The sequence below is a fragment of the Gadus macrocephalus genome, chromosome 3 (genome assembly GCF_031168955.1).
Source record: "Gadus macrocephalus chromosome 3, ASM3116895v1".
Taxonomy (NCBI): domain Eukaryota; kingdom Metazoa; phylum Chordata; class Actinopteri; order Gadiformes; family Gadidae; genus Gadus; species Gadus macrocephalus.
Genome location: NC_082384.1, coordinates 10,044,479 through 10,063,456, shown reverse-complemented (window position 1 = coordinate 10,063,456; position 18,978 = coordinate 10,044,479). Strand labels below are relative to the sequence as shown.

Here is an 18,978-nt window from a genome sequence, read left to right as displayed (position 1 = left end):
ATCGACATCCAAAAAGGACCTGACACACGTTGTCATGACCACCAGAAAGGTTTGGATGAAGGGCATCCCAAGTAAGTATGTCTTATCTGAAGACATATTCTAGGGCAGAAGGTTCATCTAAGCAGACCTTTGACACCCGAGGAAAGACAACGATGACCTGGAGAAACCACACGGCAAACTCATCAAAAATTAATCTTCTAGCATAAGAAAATGATGACTAAATTGGAGAGGGCGGCTTTAGGGTGAGTTACTGTGAGATAAATGCTCATAGTGAGTTACGAAGAGAAGATATGAGGCTTCAATGTGTACAAAGAAGGTTTTTTTTTCGCATTGTTCTAGTTGCATTTCCAGAGTGGACACCCTGTTCCATTAGGCGGACCCCCTCCACTCAGCCATCCCCGCAGATCACATGCAAAACAAAAAAACATTGAAAAAAACACACAAAGAAAATACTAAAAAATACAAAGTAACACAAAGAAATACAAAAAAATATCAAGAAATGCAAAAAATAATACAGAATGCAAAAAAAGAAAACAGAATCGAATGTACGGCACCCATGTACAGTTAAAGAATATATAAAGGAACGCAAACAAATTCAAGGAAATAGAAAACAAATACAAAAGCCTTCAGTAAATACAAAGAAATACATCGCAAAAACGCTCCGATCTTCTGCACTTCAATCCTGAAAGAGGATCAACCGGCAGCCACCGCCCTGCCGGATGTAGAAGAGATCCAGGTGAAATGTTTTAATGGACTTGTGAAACATGGCACCTCTGAACTCATTAACAGAACCTGAGGTGGCCATCGTGACCGTTGCCCCCCAGAAACACAGGAACAGAGAAAAAACACGAAAGAAGAAGATAAAAGAAGAGCTATTCTTTGATTTCTCGGACATGACCGACGAAGACGGGGAGGACATGACAGAAGAAAAAGGGGTTGAACCGTCATTTTGCAAAGGAAAAGAGCCTCAGGCGGAGGTTTGCTTATTAGCTCAATGAGAAAGTGAAGGAGCTTAACGAACAGAAGATCGCCAGGACCTACCTGAAGCAGGACAGGGAGGCGCGCCTGATCTACAGTTGTGGGTCCTTTGTAATAACCTTGGCTTTTTGTGAAATCCAGCACATTCCATCAAGCCACCCAGGATGTTGTGGTGGGGCACATGCTCATGCTTTGCAATACATCGTCTTAGGTGTACATGTTGTTCCGTTGACACTTATGCACATAGGGTGGTTAGTTAAAATCCCTGGTTCAACAAGCCCGTCTGGATCCAGATGAGCAGCCTCGAGACGACTCACCAAGACTAGCCCCCCGACCTACCTCTGATGTCACAGAGGAATGTCTTGTTTCCTTGACGAGGAATGTGCCTTCCCGGGATTCCTCAACAGACCCTTGTAGGCGTCTCGACGGACACGCGTTCTCCACCATGCGTAGCTTCTCTGGAACACGGGATAACTCCGGATCACACGACTTCTCCAGAAAGGCAGCAAGACGCTGGAATAGGATACTTCATACTGAAGTCCCACGGCAAACACGAGTTAACAGCTGTCGTCCATCAGGACGGCCCAAAAGGAAGCCTTCATGGAGCGATGAAAACGTTCAGCAAGGCTTTTCAACTGCGGTCGATGGAGGAGTGAAACCCCAGCTTCGTTGCAATTTACCTGGGCTGTCACAAAGTATGCACGTCTACATCTGATGGGCCCCAACTTAGTCCACTTTAATGTGTCATTGAGAGCGTCTCTGCAAACCTGCCAGGAAACGATGGACCGTTTGCTTGGCCATTGGAGACATCACACTGGAAAAATCCAACGTCTGTGCTGTAATCCTGAGTCTGAAAGACAATGGTAAAAACTCAAAGACCAAAAGGAGTTATAACTGCCGTCCTGGCAACGTCCTCGGGCTGGACAGACACCTGGTGGTGGCTCCTCGGGCTGGACAGACACCTGGTGGTGGCTCCGGGACAGGTCCTCCTTCAAAGATATAACCTTTACAACTGACCAGGCTGAAAAGCCATATTCCTGCAGCAGCAGACAGTCAGAATGGGGCCTGAACAGCATGGCTATATGGACCAATCTTTTAATGACCACGGTCTCCCCATCTTCTCAGGAAAACAGGCCAAGCACAAGAGCATCTCAAGCTAGAAGAACCAAGGTCACAGACTTTTATACTGTGTATTGTGCTGCATCCGGCTGCACTGAGGACAATAGAATCAAATAAAAATATATTTGAGAAAACTTGTCATCTTGTGTTTGTTTTTAGATTTATACATCTTACACTTAATGGCATTCACACTCTCTTTGACACACACACAACAGCAGGAAGGAATATGCTTTTAGGCCCTACTCCAGATTCTTGACAAACTGACGCACACACACTCACTCACACACACACACACACACACACACACACACACACACACGCACACAAACACACGCACACACACACACACACACACACACACACACACACACACACACACACACACACACACACACACACACACACACACACAGATTCAACACATACACGCGTATATACACAACACGCACATATATTATTAAGCTATGTAGCTACACCATACGGCAGTCGGGGACACCTACGAGACAATACGCAGTTGAGTCAACTCAAAACTTAATAATTGAATAACACTGTGATGAATTTCCTGTTGCATTAAGCTCTGCAATCAATACTGGTATTGATATATATATTGGTATACACCTGCTCTTCCTGTGAGCCGACTGACTTTTTCTGGGTTATCACCTCCAAATAAGGAAACTGCTGGGCAGGGCAGTTGAAAATGTTTTGTCTTGTCTGCTCGGTTCTATGTGCTAGCTGGGGGTAGAACTAATTAAGTAATTCTACATTCATTTCCCCCACACAGCAAAGTGTTCAGAGTCGAGACGGACACTATGGTGAATAAGGACCGTAACCAATAAGCACTTACATAACGTTTTGGTTCTCGGGTGAAATGCAGCATGCTGGTGTAAGGACACAAATTGAAGGACGATATAGCCATTGATTCATTAACATGAACTTATATCTCATGGGCAGGTAGGGGGTTATGACATCTTACATCAAGGACATCTACAGGTAGACTGAAGACATGGGGGTTCAAACACCAAACCTTGGTTGTCAAACACCCTAGCTAACACAAGAATGTCCTGATGGTAAGGCTCTGTGGCTGTATGGGAGTTGCATCCATCAGTCTGATTTAGTTTGGCCAAAAACGGCAGCATGAAATAACTCCTTCATGACCCTGGTGTTTACTCAGATTAACAGATTATCCTGGGGTGGACTGGTAACTCATTATTAATCACCGTCACTTCATCACGTCTTCCGAGAGATGAGGGATTTTGTAGTGTTTGACTTCGCTAGAAAGTCTAGCTTCATTGTAATTCATGTTTTGTTTGCTTTTCTTTTGTAAAGATTTGTATTCATCAAATTGTTGTGTCTGGCCTTTCCTCCTATCGCATCTCTGGACAAATGGAGCCATCATTCTGGGTCTTAATCGGCTGGTCATGATGACAACAGCTACAGTTTAATAGATCTGCTTGTGTGGTTGGATTTGGGCTGGACGCCACCTTAGAACTTTTACTTTAAAGTTTGTTTTTAAAGGGAGCTCATGAAGTTCAAAGTTCAAAGTTCTTTCCTTGTCCAGGGAAATAAGTTAACCCTACTAATGTGTGTGACATCCCTAGACGGACCCAGGCTTCATTTCGGCCTCCAATAGAAAGAACCAAATTACAAGGGAAGTTCAGGAGGCCAAACAGTAATTTTATGAAGGGAAACTGTTCATTTGAAGCCACTAGACTAGCCAGCCACTACTGTTTTTACAGCAGGTGGCACAATATGAATAGTGTTAACAACAGACAGAAAGAAGACATCTAGATAAGTGATGGATTTCATGATTATTTTCCTTGATTCAGTTTGCGTCGGTCAGTTCGCCAAGAAGAACCGTTCAGAATCATTTGTTTGTTTGTTTGTTCAATCGCGTTTCCGGTAGCAATCAAATCATGGAATGCACGGTTCTCAGCTGAGTCAGTCAGACTCAGCTCCTCCCTCGTTCTTATTCTCAAACGATTGTGGAAGTCGGTCATCAATCAACACAACATTACAACTTTAACCAAACGCTGGGGTGGGGGGCCGTAGTTGATTATTGGATGTTTAACATATCAGCAAGATAATAGACTTGATTTAACAATGATGGTGGGGGTCCCGGGCCGGGTGGATAACGAACCATGAAAGAACGAGACAGATTGACGAGACATTCAAATATTTGATTAATCTGGCGTGACACAGAAAATACAAAGACAGCATGCATTTACCATTTCACTGATATTGAATCGTATTATCGTTAGTCGCTCAATAAGCCTCTTCCTTCTTCACCTCTCACAGTCAGTGAACGAACAGTGAGTCACCAAGTAAGTGACTAGTGGTTCTGGGAGGAGAGAAGAATCAGTTTGGTATGTTCTAGTTAAAGATTTGTTCATTCAAACTGATTCGGTCGCGAACGACTAATCAGTAATCTAGAAGGGACATTGGTAAAACACTGTTTCTAAAATATGGAAGTCACAACAAAAACATGTAAATTAAAAGTACAGTACTACAATTATGAAACAATCATAATCCTATTTTATCATTTTTTTTATTTATAGGCATTTTCTTTGGCTCCCCGCAAATTTTGATTTGGATTATATTCATTTGGTCAAAAGCAAGTTAGAAATAGATGACGAAAGACAACAAAAAATTCTTCAATAATGTGGCTGTCACTAATAACCAGATCAGATCTTCATGTGGATGATCCATGGTTTGACTCGCTTCCTGTAAACCAATGTCTTCTTTTTTCGACTTCATTAGTAGCCTCTTTCATTATTTACATCTACGTCTTGGTCATTCACCATCCTTATCCACATCTTTCTTCACATCCTCCTTGGTGTCTGCGTCCTGTTCATCACCTTCTTTCATCTCTTCCTCTTCCACCTTTTCTTCTTTCTTCTCCTCTCCTGCCACCGTTTCTCCCGCGGTCACTTCCTGTTCTCCATCCTCCTCGTCCATCACCTCTTCTCCTGACAGGATCTCCAACTCCCGGATTTGCTGTTTCAAAGCCACATCTGCGCTCTTGTGTTTGACAAGGACCTTCTTCAACTTGATCTGCATCAAATCCATGATGCTGTACAGGCGGTTGACCTTCTCCTCCAGCTCCTTTACCTCCGGCTTGATGTTTGCCGGGTCCAGGTCTATGAGATTGTCCTTCATCAGGATCAGCTTGCCCTTCTCCTCCAGCATTCCCTTGGCATCGGGGTACTCTGTGAGGGACTCCATCAGGTCATCCTTGGACAGGCAGAAGAGGTCAGAGTACCCGATGCTCCGGATGTTGGCCGTGCGTCGGTTACCCGCCTTGCTGCCTTTGATGTTGAGGATGCTGATCTCGCCAAAGTAACTGCCGCTGCCTAGGACACAGAACTGTTTCACCCCATCATCGGCCACCACGGCGAGCTGGCCGTCCTTGATGATGTACATCTCGCGGCCGATGTCGCCTTTCTTGCAGATGTAGTCATTCGGGCTGAACACCTGTGGTCGGAGTTTCAGCACAAGCTCGATCAGCAGACCTGCCTCGCAGTCCGCAAAGATACGGACCTTCTTCAGGGTGTCCATATGGACTTGGATGGCGAGCTCAGCTTTCAGTTTGTCCGGGAGATACCTCAGCACCTCCCTTTCGTCCTGGGCCTTGCCGTTGTTCCAAAGGTAATCAAACCATTTAATAACCCGGTCTTCCAGATCCTTGCTGACTTTTCGCACCTGTAGAGGATCAGACACCAACACATTCCAATGAGAACAAACAAATAGCAACATCAAAACATATCAATGATAGACTTGAGGATAAGAACACCATAAGTAAATGTTAGTTATTTCATACCAACCTGCATGTACTGCTTTATGTTGTCAATGCGGGACTGAAACTGGGCCTGGGCGGCGTTCATGTTGGAGATCATGGTGGCGATGTTACCCACAATGGTGGCAAAAATCAGGACGCCAACGAGGAAGTCCACCACGTGAAAGAAGAACTCAGAGTCCAGAGCTGGAGGTGGGGTCTCTCCGATGGTGGTTAGTGTCAGAGTGGACCAGTACAGGCTGAAGGAATACTTCCTCATGCCCTGTCCAAAGGCAGGCTGCTCAGGGTCATCCAAGGCCGGGTAGACCCAGTCGTCTGCACCAAAGCCAATGTACTTGGAGAAGGAGAAGAAAAAACACGCGTTCCAGTGGATGATGATGACGATGTACAAGATGAGGTTGCCAATGCGGAAGATGTTGGGGTAGTTTGTCTTGGTCTCTGTCTTTGTAAAGAACTCCATCATGCGGCTGATCCTCAGCAGCTTGTTGAGGCGGATCTCAGGGTAGTCCAGGCCGAAGTACAGGTACATGACGTCCGTGGGCAGCATGGAGACCACGTCCAGACGGAACTGAAAGCTAGTGGTGTAGTGTTCCATCAATAGCTTCTTATCTTTTATCATCAGTCCCTGCTCCAGGTAACCTGCATGGAAGACGTAAATATGAGAAGGTCTTATGGACCAATTCCCAACACTAAACAGCTGATGAACCTCCCAATTGAAAAAAACATATTGCCTGAAGTCATTTGCCTTTTACCTGTTCTGGTTCTGAAGGCCATATCCAAAAGGTAGATGAAGTCTGAGGTGTAATCCAAAACAACCCAATATTTGAAGAAGTTATGTTGCAGCTCCTCAAAAGAGGCCCTGGAAGAAATTAAAGCATAATTAATATGAATTGAAATTGCCATTTCATACACTTCTAGAACATATTAAGCCATTACAAATAAGAACGTCAATCTTCCTCAAAGGTCAAAAACCTCACAACAACATAATTATAAATATGTGAACAAAACTTTTGCAAATATGACCTATGAGAGATAGCGAAACCAAGATTAGTCCTTTCCCCTGGGTAAATAGACTATGCAGAGAGCTGGCAACATAATGTTAATGAGTGCTTGTTCCTGCTGACATACTGATTTTAATCTACGAATTAAAACACGAAAAACCATGTTCTTGTATTGTATTGAAAAACAATACAAGAACATTGTATAATCCTGAACATGGGCGTAGATCCCAGGGGAGACGGAGGGGACAAGTCCCCTCTAACTTCTGAAAAACATGAAGTTGTTCCCCCAAATTCTTTCAAAATAATTACATATTTTTATACTTTTAATAGAAGCTTACTCCACATTTGAAAAAATTCTAACATAAGCCCAACCCATTGGAAAGGTTTGTTTATAACCACACTATGTATCCTGCACAGTGGTCTGAACCGTTTGATCATTTGATATACTTTGGGGATATTATTGATGTCTAGAAAGTTAAGCGACAGCCAGCAGGTAACCCAGTTTCTCTTCTGTACTCCCAGGACTAGACACATCTGTAAAGCTCATCACCTGGCTATGATAGTGGTCCAGTTGTACATGACGGGCAGAGTGATGATGAACAGCCAGTTATAGTACAGAGCACCAGCCGGGTTTATTACGAAGAGCTCTTTGGGCCTGGGAAAACACAAACACAACAGGCCTTAACTCTGATGGGGAAAACAATATCTTGTTCACTACAGACAAACTCATAATAGTGAATAATTCACCCACTTTTCTTTCTCTTTCTTCTCTTTTTCTTTTTTCTCTTGTTCCTCTTTTTCTTTGGCCTCCTTGTCCTCTTTTTCTTTTTTCTCTAGCTCCTCTTTTTCCTTTGCCTCCTTCTCCTCTTTTTCTTTGTTCTCCGTTTCCTCCTTCTCCTTAGCCTCCTCCTCTGTTTCTTTGCTCTCCTCTTCCTCCTTCTCTTTCCTAGAAGAAAAAGACACAAACACATATGTCTTTTCTGAGCACCAACGCCTTTACTGCGCTCTACTGATGTAGATGTTGGGGCCATTAACCGTAATTAAAACTTAATTAACTCTTTCTACTCTTTCTGTAGCTTCTTTTCTTCCCTGTTGGAAAAATAACACCATACATATAATTATATTTAGCACACAAGCTGAAATGCCATTAGAAACACATCAAAGGGAGGCTGTATGGGCTGTTTTCCTCACTCTTCATTGTTGTTGTTGTTCATGTTCTGCAGAGGGTGAGAAGATCCACCAGGTTCCACTCTAGAAGACAGCAAACATGTGTTGGTTGTATCATTTGCTATTGACTTATTGCTTTGCTGTTCCTAAGCATAAAACATGTACTGTAGCTTTAGGAAGGGTTAGGGTTATAGATGGTAAATGGACTGCATTTTTGGTAACCAGTGGCCAAAGCGCTTTACAATGTTGCCTAACAACACCCATTCATGCACACATTCATGCACACATTCATGCACTGACGTCGGCATCAGCCATGCAATGCGTCAACCAGCTCACGGGAGCAGTTAGGGTTAGGTGCCTTGCTCAGGGACACCTCGACACTCGGGAATCGAACTAGCAACCTTGCGGTTACCAGCCAACCCGCTCTACCTCCTGAGCTACTGCCGCCCCTCTAACTACACGGCTTCGGGTTAGGGTTATTAGGGTTGGACCAAATGTGGGATAGGGTTAAGGTAATATGGGCTTATGGGGTTGAGTTTTTTTTTAGTTTGGGTTATCGGGTTAGGTATTGGGTTATAGAGGTTAAGTGTTTTAGGTCTAGGATTATAGGGTTGAGTTTGAAGGTTAGGGAATAGTGTTAGGGTTTAGAGTTGGGGTTCGTGTTTAAAGTTATCGGGTTAGGGTATAGGGCTATTGGTTGAGTTTTAGAGTTAGGGTCATAGCATTAGGGTTTGTGCTAGGATTATAGGACTGCATACATATCCTCTTCACTTTGCTGGTCCATCTCAACATTGGTGGTGTCCGCTGACTCCCAGAGCCGGACGGAGCCACGTGCAGTGGTCATGCCCAGAGGAGGTGTCTAGTTTAGCCTGTAAGATGTCAATGATAGACTCGTTGTGCATGGAGATTATGGGAACGTCCCTAACATTATCTGGAATTGTTAGGTTTCAAATTAAGATTGAGTCGAGTCTGGTATGGGTTATGAAAGTTGATATGAAACAGATTTAGTCTGTGACAAATGATGCATACTTTTTTGTTATAATGACATTAGACCAAACAGGTGCATGGTATTTGAAAAGGCATCCATTTTATATTACATGGATAGCCATTCTACATCTCACATTTTCTAAACTTTGGATTTGCAAAAAGTTTTAGAAAACCTCCTTATTAACTCCAGCCTGGCTAATCTCAGAGATGTAAGCCCTACATCACCCTTGATTATGTATTACATCTTCCATGCTCCATCTGTTTTACTGTGGTCATAATTCATGTTCTCTGCATCTGCAATCTGCATATTAAATCCCCATAAGCTGCATCCGACTGTGTATAGTAGGCTATAACACTTAAAAAGAATATATATATATCCAACTTACCTTTCCCACCAAGCTAATCTAGAGCGATGAGTCCATGTTTTGTTTGATCTTTGGAGCACAGAAAGGTTGAATTGATCATAATATGAATTTATTGGTGAGCAGCCGCACAATTAAACGCAGCGTAGAGTCCCAGGAAGGAGACTAAGTTGTGAGTGACCCTGAGGAGGATCGAGGGGGATTAGAGAAGGATGAAAGTGGATGAGGCCACCATTCATCCACACTCCTTTCTTTCACCCACTTTCACAGAGAACACGAGTAATCATCATATATCACAACTACAGACAACAATCAGACACTTCACAATCAATAAGAAACCGCAAAAAAGTGAATGGCTATGTTTTCTTTACTTCAGGGAGAAAATTGCACTCTCCTGGATTTACTTGTTATCCAGGAATGTAAAAGAAAAAAAAAGAACAAAACACAAAATATGAAACAGAGCTCTGATCCTTAATGTAAGGTGGTTTGTATTCCCCATAAGGGGGGGGGGGGGGGGCATAATGTCCAATATATATTGGAGGGATTCTAAGCACTTCAGTCCTCCCTGGCTGGTTAAGTGCTTACTCAGCACTCTAGCCTATCCCCTCTATATCCTATTAAAGCTGCAGCAAATCCACCGGGAGTGTACCGGTTCTGCTGCTAATGCTGTCCTACTGGAGCCACACGATCCCTTGTGCATTTATATGTGGTGATAAATGACTGTCCGGACCGTCCCATCTGTAGATCCGAGCTTGATTGTTACAATGGTAGCCTACATCTACTGCATGTTAGATGAATCTGCGATCCCATGGGAAGATCCTTTGGCTGCAGTGTTCTGTGGGTGATGATGGACAATTCGCATCCAAACAGCAGAGCCGACAACTAATAACGGAAATGCAATGTAGGCTATAGTATATATTTTATGATAGGTTAACTATAGGTTTGATATGGAAAGATGATTGTTTAAGGATTGCTAAAAGATCAACTGTAGTAATCTGTTATTCGGTAACACTTTACAATAAGGGTAAAGAGGTTAACCATGAGTGATGTGAACTAAGAGCAGTTAATTTATGGTCTAGTAATCATTCAATATAATACAACAAATATATTAATTTGTGTGCTATTAGAAAAAGTATAAATCAATAACTGACTTAGTTAACAAGTAATGACTACTACACCATTATTCGTTAAGAAGTTAATTATCTTCTAGTTATTGTTAGATAATGCTTATAATCGCATTAACTAATTTAGATTGATAGTTCATTATTGTACCCTTATTGTAAATGGTTACCTTTTAATCAATTTGATTCGTTTTAAGTGTAATACAATAAACCTGATGAGTGGATGCATTCAACCACCACATATTTATTTTCACAGATCATCACAAACATCATCAAGTAAATGACATAAGAAAAATAACATCAGTCTGGGCTGACCATATGCGGCCTGTGATCTGTCCAATGATCCGGCAAAATGACAAAAAATCTGCCGCCGTCAGTGGGCTACTTATTAACATGACCTAGGCCTACTGAGATATAATAGGCCTACTCAGGTCAGGAGAGAAACTGAGGTGACAAACTGGGGCGATTACGCTGTCCCAGCCTGGACCTCCACGGGACCCGCTAGTACCACCAGCTCTGGCACCGCTTCCACCGCTACCACGGCAGCCTCCACCGCTGCAGCCTCGACCACTGGAGCCTCGACCGCGGCGGGAACCTCCACCGCTGCAGCCTCCACCGCGGGAGCCTCCACCGCTGGAGCCTCCACCGCGGCCGCCTCCACCACGGGAGTGGCGTCGGCTGGGACTACCTCCGCAGCAGGGGCCTCCACTACGGCCGGGTCGACAGCGGCTGCTTCGGCAGCAGGCTCGGCAACAGCTTCAGTAGCCCCTTCGGCCGCGGGTTCGGCCGCAGGCTCGGCCGCAGGTTCTGCCTCGGCCGCGGGTTCTGCATCGGCCGCGGGTTCTGCCTCGGCCGCGGGTTCTGCCTCGGCCGCGGGTTCCTCTTCGGCCGCCTCTGCCGCTTCCTCCTCCTCGGCTCCGTCCTCGCCAGCCTCCTCCGAGTTCAGCGGGGCGGCTGCGGCTGCTTTGGGGGCTGCGGCGGCTTTTTCCTGGAAACAAGAGGAGGGAGGGAGAGAGAGAGAGAGAGAGAGAGAGAGAGAGAGAGAGAGAGAGAGAGAGAGAGAGAGAGAGAGAGAGAGAGAGCAAGAAAGAAAGGCAATTCATTAGTTAGTGCTTTTGAGATACCCAAAGTGCTTAAAAAGTTTGTCCCCAGAAATAAACCGTAAGCAGTCTTGCTCACAGAGCATTTCACTCACTTATAGCTGATGGATGGATATGGCATTTCAAACATATTACGCTCAAATGATAGCTCTTAAATCTGACCTATAAAAAACAAAGTGTTTTGTGTTGAGAACTGCTCACCTCCTCTTCCTCTGAGTCATCACTGACCGGAGGAGCGGGAAGGTCCGCAGCAGGTGCGTCACCCATCTGAATAAATAAAGGAAGGAGATGTCATGTTTTGATAAGTTGACATTCCTATGGGCCTTATTCACATAGGGGCAGCCATCTTTGTTCCAAATGCTACACCGCGGGGCTTCTGAGGGATTGGCTGGTAGGGGAATGAGGCCTAGAAGCACAGACTAAGCTGAGTCTAGACATCCAGTCTGAAGTCTAGCCTGGTGAAGTACCCTGTCGTGTTCGTACCATTTGCTCCTCCATCGGGGAACCCTGAGGATTTGAATAAAAAACAACAATTAGAGCGATCAATAGGCCTAGTTACTGATTCATTGCACGGCATCGTGTGTTTATGAGGGACTACATTTATTTTTTAGTTTATTTTAAGTGACACAGAGAGACAAACCCCTGCAGCTACTGCTCCCTTAACGAAACAGCCAACAAATCATTTCCATATTCTTCCTTCACGTCGCATCAGGTGGAGAAACTCCTCCTGGACAGATCAGCTCCATCGGTACCCTGAGCCTTTATCATGCTGCTCTAGTTTACACTGGCCAACCCATGTGTGAGATTAGTGTGTGTGTGTGTGTGTGTGTGTGTGTGTGTGTGTGTGTGTGTGTGTGTGTGTGTGTGTGTGTGTGTGTGTGTGTGTGTGTGTGTGTGTGTGTGTGTGTGTGTGTGTGTGTGTGTGTGTGTGTGTGTGTGTGTGTGTGTGTGTGCGTGCGTGCGTGCGTGCGTGCGTGCGTGTGTGTGTGTGTGATAAGTGCAACAGAGACACTAACCAGCTGCAGGGAGCTCCGGTACATCTCCATCCATTGCAGGGCAGCATTAGCATGTGCTGCCACCTGCTGGGAGAATTCCACATGAACCCACCGGACTATTTGGCAACAGGAACTCAATCACAGTGCGACACCATCATCCAGAGCCATTCAGAGCCCCCAGACAGAATGGGTTGTGAGTAGTTGAAACAAAATATAAAAAAGTGTCAAAAAATATAGAATGAAAATATACCTCATTGCTTCCGCTTTCCGGGACCTGGGGACAGGAGAAAGAGTTTAAGGCTCTGAATAGAAGAATTGGAAATTATTCTGAAACATTTAAAAGTACATTAATTGATTAATTAGCTAAATATAAAAATAGTTGCATGACAGATTTTGAGTTTGATCCCTTCAAAAGAGTTTGAAGAGGTATCACAGTCTAACTTCTAAAATAATATTAAAGACTTACAGGAGCTGCGAGCGTTGCTCCCAGCATGCAGACCAAAAGCAGCAGCGGCCCCATTGTCTCCTGAGGAACAGAAAGTTTGTGTGTGTGAAGGTGTGTGTGAAGGTGTGCAGGCGTGAGTGTGTGCGTTAGATTCAGTGAGAGGGAGAAAGTGAGGGAGAGAGAGTGTGAATGAGAGAAAGAGAGAAAAAGGAAAGAAATTGAAACTTGCACTTTGCAAATTACTCCTCGAGCTCCACAAGCTAAACATACACATCAAACAATCTTTCAATCCAAAGTAACATGTCTCACCCTTTTCGTCTTGACAAGAACAGCTGAAAATGAATGCTTCAGGTAAAACACAGTAATCTACTTTGACTGCGAGATGGACTGATAGACCCTATATATACCCGCCACACAGCCAATCAACTTCAACCTTTGGGGCTTGAGAAATTTCCCAACACTCAGCCAAACATGTTCAATGGCACTTTTATGTTTAATTACACACTGCGCATATGGGCTAAATACACATACCCACTTAATTGCCCCAAAACACAAACTCATACCTATGGGGGAAGTATAAGCGACTATATTCCCAGTAATTTTACTGGATAGTAGAGCCATGCAGAGGCTGTCCGTCTGTCTGTAGAGTATAGATCCAAAGATTACCTAGGAGGAAGGGAGGGGATGGACAATGCTTCATAGCTGACACTTCGCATTGCTCTTTTTTTCCTCTTGACCACAACTTGTATTTGCTTGGTGTCAGGACTTTCCTCCAATCCAGGTCTGTTCATGCTTACTTGCGCAACATTGAAAGTTCCCTGTCATGGCTTTGAATCGTTTTTTTGGTTTCCAAATCAGATAATGGATATTACAGCCTGCACTGTTATTTTTAATTAAGCATTCATTAATTTCATCAATCATAGGGTCTTGGTTTTAAATAGATAAAATACGAATCAAGCAAGCCAAGCCTTTTAATGTTCTATCCCAATATGCCTTTGTTTCCTTGCATAAAAGTTCTAGAAAAAGAAAGTGGAAAGAAAACATTCTGCTCCCTAGCTGTTGCACAATATCTGTGTAACAGCGTATGCAAGTAGAAAGTGTGTGTCAGCGTGTTAAGGCAGGGCTCCATGCACGGGGGTGGGTACATATGTCCCCGGGGGAAGACAGCGAGACGGCCTCACTGAGGAGCAGGGGGGCCCATCTGAAAGGGGATCAGAGGCTCGCTGAAAGGGCTCCGTCTCGTCGGTGTCCCGGCAGAGAGCACGGCCATCACACATGAGTGTCTTGCGGGAGTTTATAACAGAGACTTGTGATGTAGGTGGCGAATGCCTGTCTCGTGCGATACATATCACAGTGCTTCGCGAGCCGGGATCCCAGACCTCCATCCGGATTCATCGCTTGGTCTGTAGTCTTTTAACGTGGAGGGTAAGACCCATGCCCACAGGCAGCTATGAGGTCATTCTTCTAGCGATCTAAAATTTAATTTGAGACTGTATACAAGTCAGCAGTTGCAAACCTTTTTGAGAAATCTGTCGGTGCGTGCGTTAAGAGCACAACCCCCCCCCCCCCCCCCCCCCTCCCTTTGTCCAGGGCTGCGCACAGGTTGTCCTCAGCTGTGGGGTCAGTGGTGTGCTTCGCCAGCTATTCGCTATTCTTTAAACCCTGGCTACTGCCCTGGTAAGACCCACTTTTTCTTGTGACCATAAGGATTTGGATTAATGCAGCACTACTAGAGTGGAACAGTGTCATCTGCAAAGAACATATACTATTCTTTATGTCCTGACTGACACCGCATATAGCAGGGAGTGACTAACATATGACTGAAGCTAGACCTTATCCACCTACAGCGGCCATATTGGGGCGAAAACCTTTGAGAATCTTTGGGGAAACCATGACAACTCAATGGAAATGCATTCTAAATGCTGCCTCGGTGGGGACACGGAGCACAGAATTCAAAACGATGCCTTGAGGAGACAGAACCCTGTAATCGAACAATGTAATGATGCAACACCAAACAATACCAAGAGAATAATAAGGAATGAATATTAATTAATGTGATTAATTCTAGGCAGGGTACATGTTTGCCTATTAGTCAGGGAACAAGAGTCATTGAGAATCACAAAGGCATCCAGGCAGTTTCAAAATAATTTCAGGATTGCATTGAATGCATTTGCCAGAGGAAAAGCGTAAGGCAGCGGGGCTGGTGGCGGTGTCTATGTGTATCTGTTCACTCGGGTTCTTCTGTGTGTGCGCTTACAAAATGGATGAGCAATGCAGATCTACAGCCTAAAGCTGCAGGCTCCAGCCCTAGACGTAAATAGTTTGACAAGGTGGCGCCTGTGTATTTGTCTAGCGCTCTCGCTTGTCTCTGTGCTCCACGGAGGGCTTGTTGTTACAAGTAGGGATCCTGGGGCGAGGAGAGGGAAGATGAAACATGCAAGCATAACCGCCATAATTTGCCGCGCTATAAGGTATCTGTCAGTGACTGCTATAGATGCCTATAGATCAGTCATCAACAACCAGACATTCGTCTTCAACTGGTTGAACTCTGAGCTATTTCAAGTAGATTGCATGACGAACGTAAAAACAACAAAAAAGATATATATATGTTGTATCTTTTAATGCAGGCAGTTCTATTCAAGCCGTAAATTGCTTGTGGTTATGCACTGGGCTTTTAAGCTTGTTGCCGCGGCTTGATGGGGATTGAAGTAAGGGAAATGGCATTGGTGTGTTTTTGATTTACGAATTGAAGTTGACGTGGAAATAATAGACTAGATGGAAATTGAAGACTAGATCAAGGGAAAGAGACATTCAGGCTTTGGCTTGTACTAATAAAAAGTTTCCACTCCTTTCATCACTTGAGCGACCACAGTGATAAAAGGATATATTTGGGATTACTGGTAAAACAGATGTTAATTTATCTGAAATGGAAAGGCCTATCTTGACTGTGACATCTTGCTGCCTACACTCAGACTTCATTTGAACCCCGATGGAGAAAAATTGTGTGTCATCCGGACACACCCATTCATTTAAATTCTGTTTTGTTCTCTTTTCTTATTTTAATACCATTTCCCTTCCGAATTTAATGTTACAGGTAAGCTTTCAAACAAATGATTGACCTATAGTCACTATTGTCACTCTATTGACTGAATGCCTTAATAGAGTGTCTGCAACACTGAGCAACACTCTGCAACACTCTGCAACACAAAGTAGCATTTGGAAATAATAATTTCCAAAGCGCTATGGTAATAAAGAGTGAAACAGACCAACAGAAAAATTTGAATTACCCCCACCGAAGTTCAGGTGGTGGTTTTGAAATAGCCTAATAGCTATTTTCAATCCCACATCGTATCTGCTCTGAGCATTTACCCTTGATTGCTTTAAGACTTGCCACCCTCCCCTCCTCCGAAGGCCCCTGGGGAGCTGTGAACCTGTGATTACGAGAGTGTTGGACTGAAAGGCAGGCCTCCTACTTAGGAGGCTGAGATTGCACTCTGCACAGCGCAGGCCTTAAAGAACACAAGTCTTTACACAGCCACACTGGTTTTTAGAGCAGAGGAAGGTTCATACATTCGGTGACACTGAAACAAAAAGAGTCACAGGATTGTTTAACAACATAATATGCTAGTAATGAGTGTAGACCTATGCATTCGTTTTTTTGTGCAATGCACAGATTTAATCATACTTTGAATTGTCTTATGCATGGATATGTTAATATTCTAGAATGAGAGCCTCTGGAACGTGACCCCAATCCCCCCAGGGGAACAGAAATGTATTTCTGATTCTGATTTTCATACTGTACATTCACAGACACGATTTGGATCTGCATTCCTAGGTCTCGAATACTCCCTCTACACATTGAATCAGGCCGGTCGTTGGGCACCAGTGAGGAGAATAGACTGTAACTTGCGTGAGCACAATGAAATTTAAAATGAAATTACTTTTACTTTGGGTTGTCCGTTTTATCATGATTTGCGACTAAGGTTACTCAAGAAAGTCGAAGTTCATTATGCGGATGCATTGTATTGTACTGTATAGTGTGTTGTGATTGTCTGTGTACCACACTTTTTGTGTAGTTATATCGGTGTCTTGTTATCCTGTGTGGGATGGGCCACTTGTGTGACATCTCTAGGTCGTCCTCGGGCGAGTCCTCCAGCGGTGCTTCCAATCCTCTCGATCCTCTATGCATCTGGCTAGTTCGCCAGTGCTTTCTGCTCCCACGTCTTTCCGAAGTATGTCCACGAATGTTGTGTGGGACGTCCTCTTGATCGATGCCCGTGTGTTGGTTCCCATAGCACCAGCCTGCTTGCTGGAAGCTCGCGGTGTCTCTGGCAATGACTGTAGAGAAGAAGCTGAGCTTGATGTTTCTGGGGAGGTTGGATTTCCATACACAGGCCATGCCATTCAGGGCCCTCCAAGCGAGCGCCTTCCTCACTTTCAGGTCTTGCTCTGATGAGTTCACCCATGAGCCCAGGTACTTGAAGTCATTGACTACCTTCAGAGCAATGCCCCCTGTTGTAATTAGGGGTGGAATGTCCGGGAGGATGTTGTAGGTGATTACCTCGGTTTTCTTGGCCTTTAGCCTAAGACCAACCCTGCCACATTTCTTCTCCGCTCTGGACAAGAGCTCCTGTGCCTGCTCTACACGGTCCGATATCAGGCTGATGTTGTCTGCATAGGCTGGGCCTCGTTTCTCCATGCTGATGAGGTGATGAACGAGTAACTCCCCACTCTGCAGTACACAATCTGGTCCTGTTCATGTACTCTCCTGTGCTCCTGGACTCCCAGGATTTCCACTCCCCTTTCCTCGGCACAGTGTGCTAGCTCTGCCAGCCTTGCTTCTTCTCTCACTGTGTTTGCGTTGAAGGTTCTCATTATAAGTGGTCTCCGACGACGCAGGAATGCGTTAGATTGGTCACTGTGTTCGTACTGAACCCTCCCTTTCAGGTTTGTGGTCCTGACGTCATACTGCCCCCCATGGGGGGTTCAGCTTCTCCATCACCCACGTGATTCCTGCGGACTCCCGCCACTGGAAGTATAGGATTTGTGATGATTGGATTCTCCATACTGTTGAACTTTGTGCATAATATAGGGCTGTGGGGCACAACTCCTCACAGCTAAACTGTACTTGCTGTTAAAGTACTATGAACCATTCTTAGTCTGACCCCTCACCGAAGACCACTTTGCCTTGGGAGACCCTACCAGGAGCACTAGGCTCCAGAAAACACAGCCCTCAGGTTCATAGGGGCACACAAACCTCTCCACCACGATAAGGTGATGGTTCCTGGAAAGGACAACCATCACCTTAGGCATGACACGAAAAATAAACATCATATAAGAAGGAGAACTTTTACAGCCTGAGAACGTGAAACAACAAGGAGCTATAATAGTTACATGTGCAAGCCACCATGTGGAAGACGCTTTACTTCAGAAACAAGATGAGACTGAACCACGGGTAAAACCAGCCATGAACACACAGCACACATTGTTTTATTGCAAATTATCAATGTTAAGAGGGTGCAGGATGCAGTTAATCCCTGTCCCATCTTCAAGGTCCTGGGTTCCTTCCCAAATGTCCTTAATAACCTTTTTCTAAATCACTCAAATGGCTTTTGATAAAATCGTCCACTGTAGAGAGACAAAAATAATTTCTTATGAAATTATTTCCAACTTAAAACTGAGAAAATAATAGGCCATCTGTAGAGAAAGTGTGTCACGTATTGTTTTCAGGCTGATCACGGCTGAAACTTGCAGGTGCTGTTTCAGCCGTTTCTAAAAAAACTACTATTCAACTGAGTGCAAATAAAAACAGGGATTAGGATCACATACCAAAACACACATTACATGATGTCAATTGTTTTACTTCACAATGTGCACTGAAAGCTTATACAACAACTGTTTTCCTTTTGC

At 44.4% G+C, this 18,978-nt stretch overlaps 2 protein-coding genes across 7 annotated transcripts; both read right to left on the bottom strand.

Moving 5' to 3' along the window:
- Window positions 1-4,011: 4,011 nt before the first annotated feature.
- Window positions 4,012-9,670, bottom strand: cnga1a (cyclic nucleotide gated channel subunit alpha 1a). 2 transcript variants are annotated; one of them, XM_060047198.1, is made up of 8 exons: window positions 9,432-9,669; window positions 8,817-8,927; window positions 8,083-8,142; window positions 7,643-7,837; window positions 7,442-7,546; window positions 6,643-6,749; window positions 5,919-6,529; window positions 4,012-5,796 (listed from the first exon to the last, which is right to left on the bottom strand). In XM_060047198.1, the coding sequence occupies exons 2-8, from the start codon at window positions 8,900-8,902 to the stop codon at window positions 4,888-4,890; spliced, it is 2,073 nt and encodes a 690-aa protein (XP_059903181.1). In that variant the 5' UTR covers window positions 8,903-8,927; window positions 9,432-9,669; the 3' UTR covers window positions 4,012-4,887. The 2 variants fall into 2 exon arrangements, with proteins under 2 accessions (XP_059903181.1, XP_059903183.1); XM_060047200.1 differs by lacking the exon at window positions 8,817-8,927 and having other exon boundaries at window positions 9,432-9,670.
- Window positions 9,671-10,752: 1,082 nt separating this feature from the next.
- Window positions 10,753-13,494, bottom strand: enam (enamelin). Of its 5 annotated transcripts, none has more exons than XM_060047202.1 (7): window positions 13,379-13,494; window positions 13,090-13,201; window positions 12,874-12,897; window positions 12,645-12,710; window positions 12,112-12,135; window positions 11,830-11,895; window positions 10,753-11,516 (listed from the first exon to the last, which is right to left on the bottom strand). In XM_060047202.1, exons 2-7 carry the CDS (start codon window positions 13,141-13,143, stop codon window positions 10,995-10,997), a joined length of 756 nt encoding a protein of 251 aa, XP_059903185.1. In that variant the 5' UTR covers window positions 13,144-13,201; window positions 13,379-13,494; the 3' UTR covers window positions 10,753-10,994. The 5 variants fall into 5 exon arrangements, with proteins under 5 accessions (XP_059903185.1, XP_059903186.1, XP_059903184.1 ...); XM_060047203.1 differs by having other exon boundaries at window positions 12,645-12,707; window positions 13,090-13,149; window positions 13,378-13,488; XM_060047201.1 differs by having other exon boundaries at window positions 13,090-13,149; window positions 13,378-13,486.
- Window positions 13,495-18,978: the final 5,484 nt, after the last annotated feature.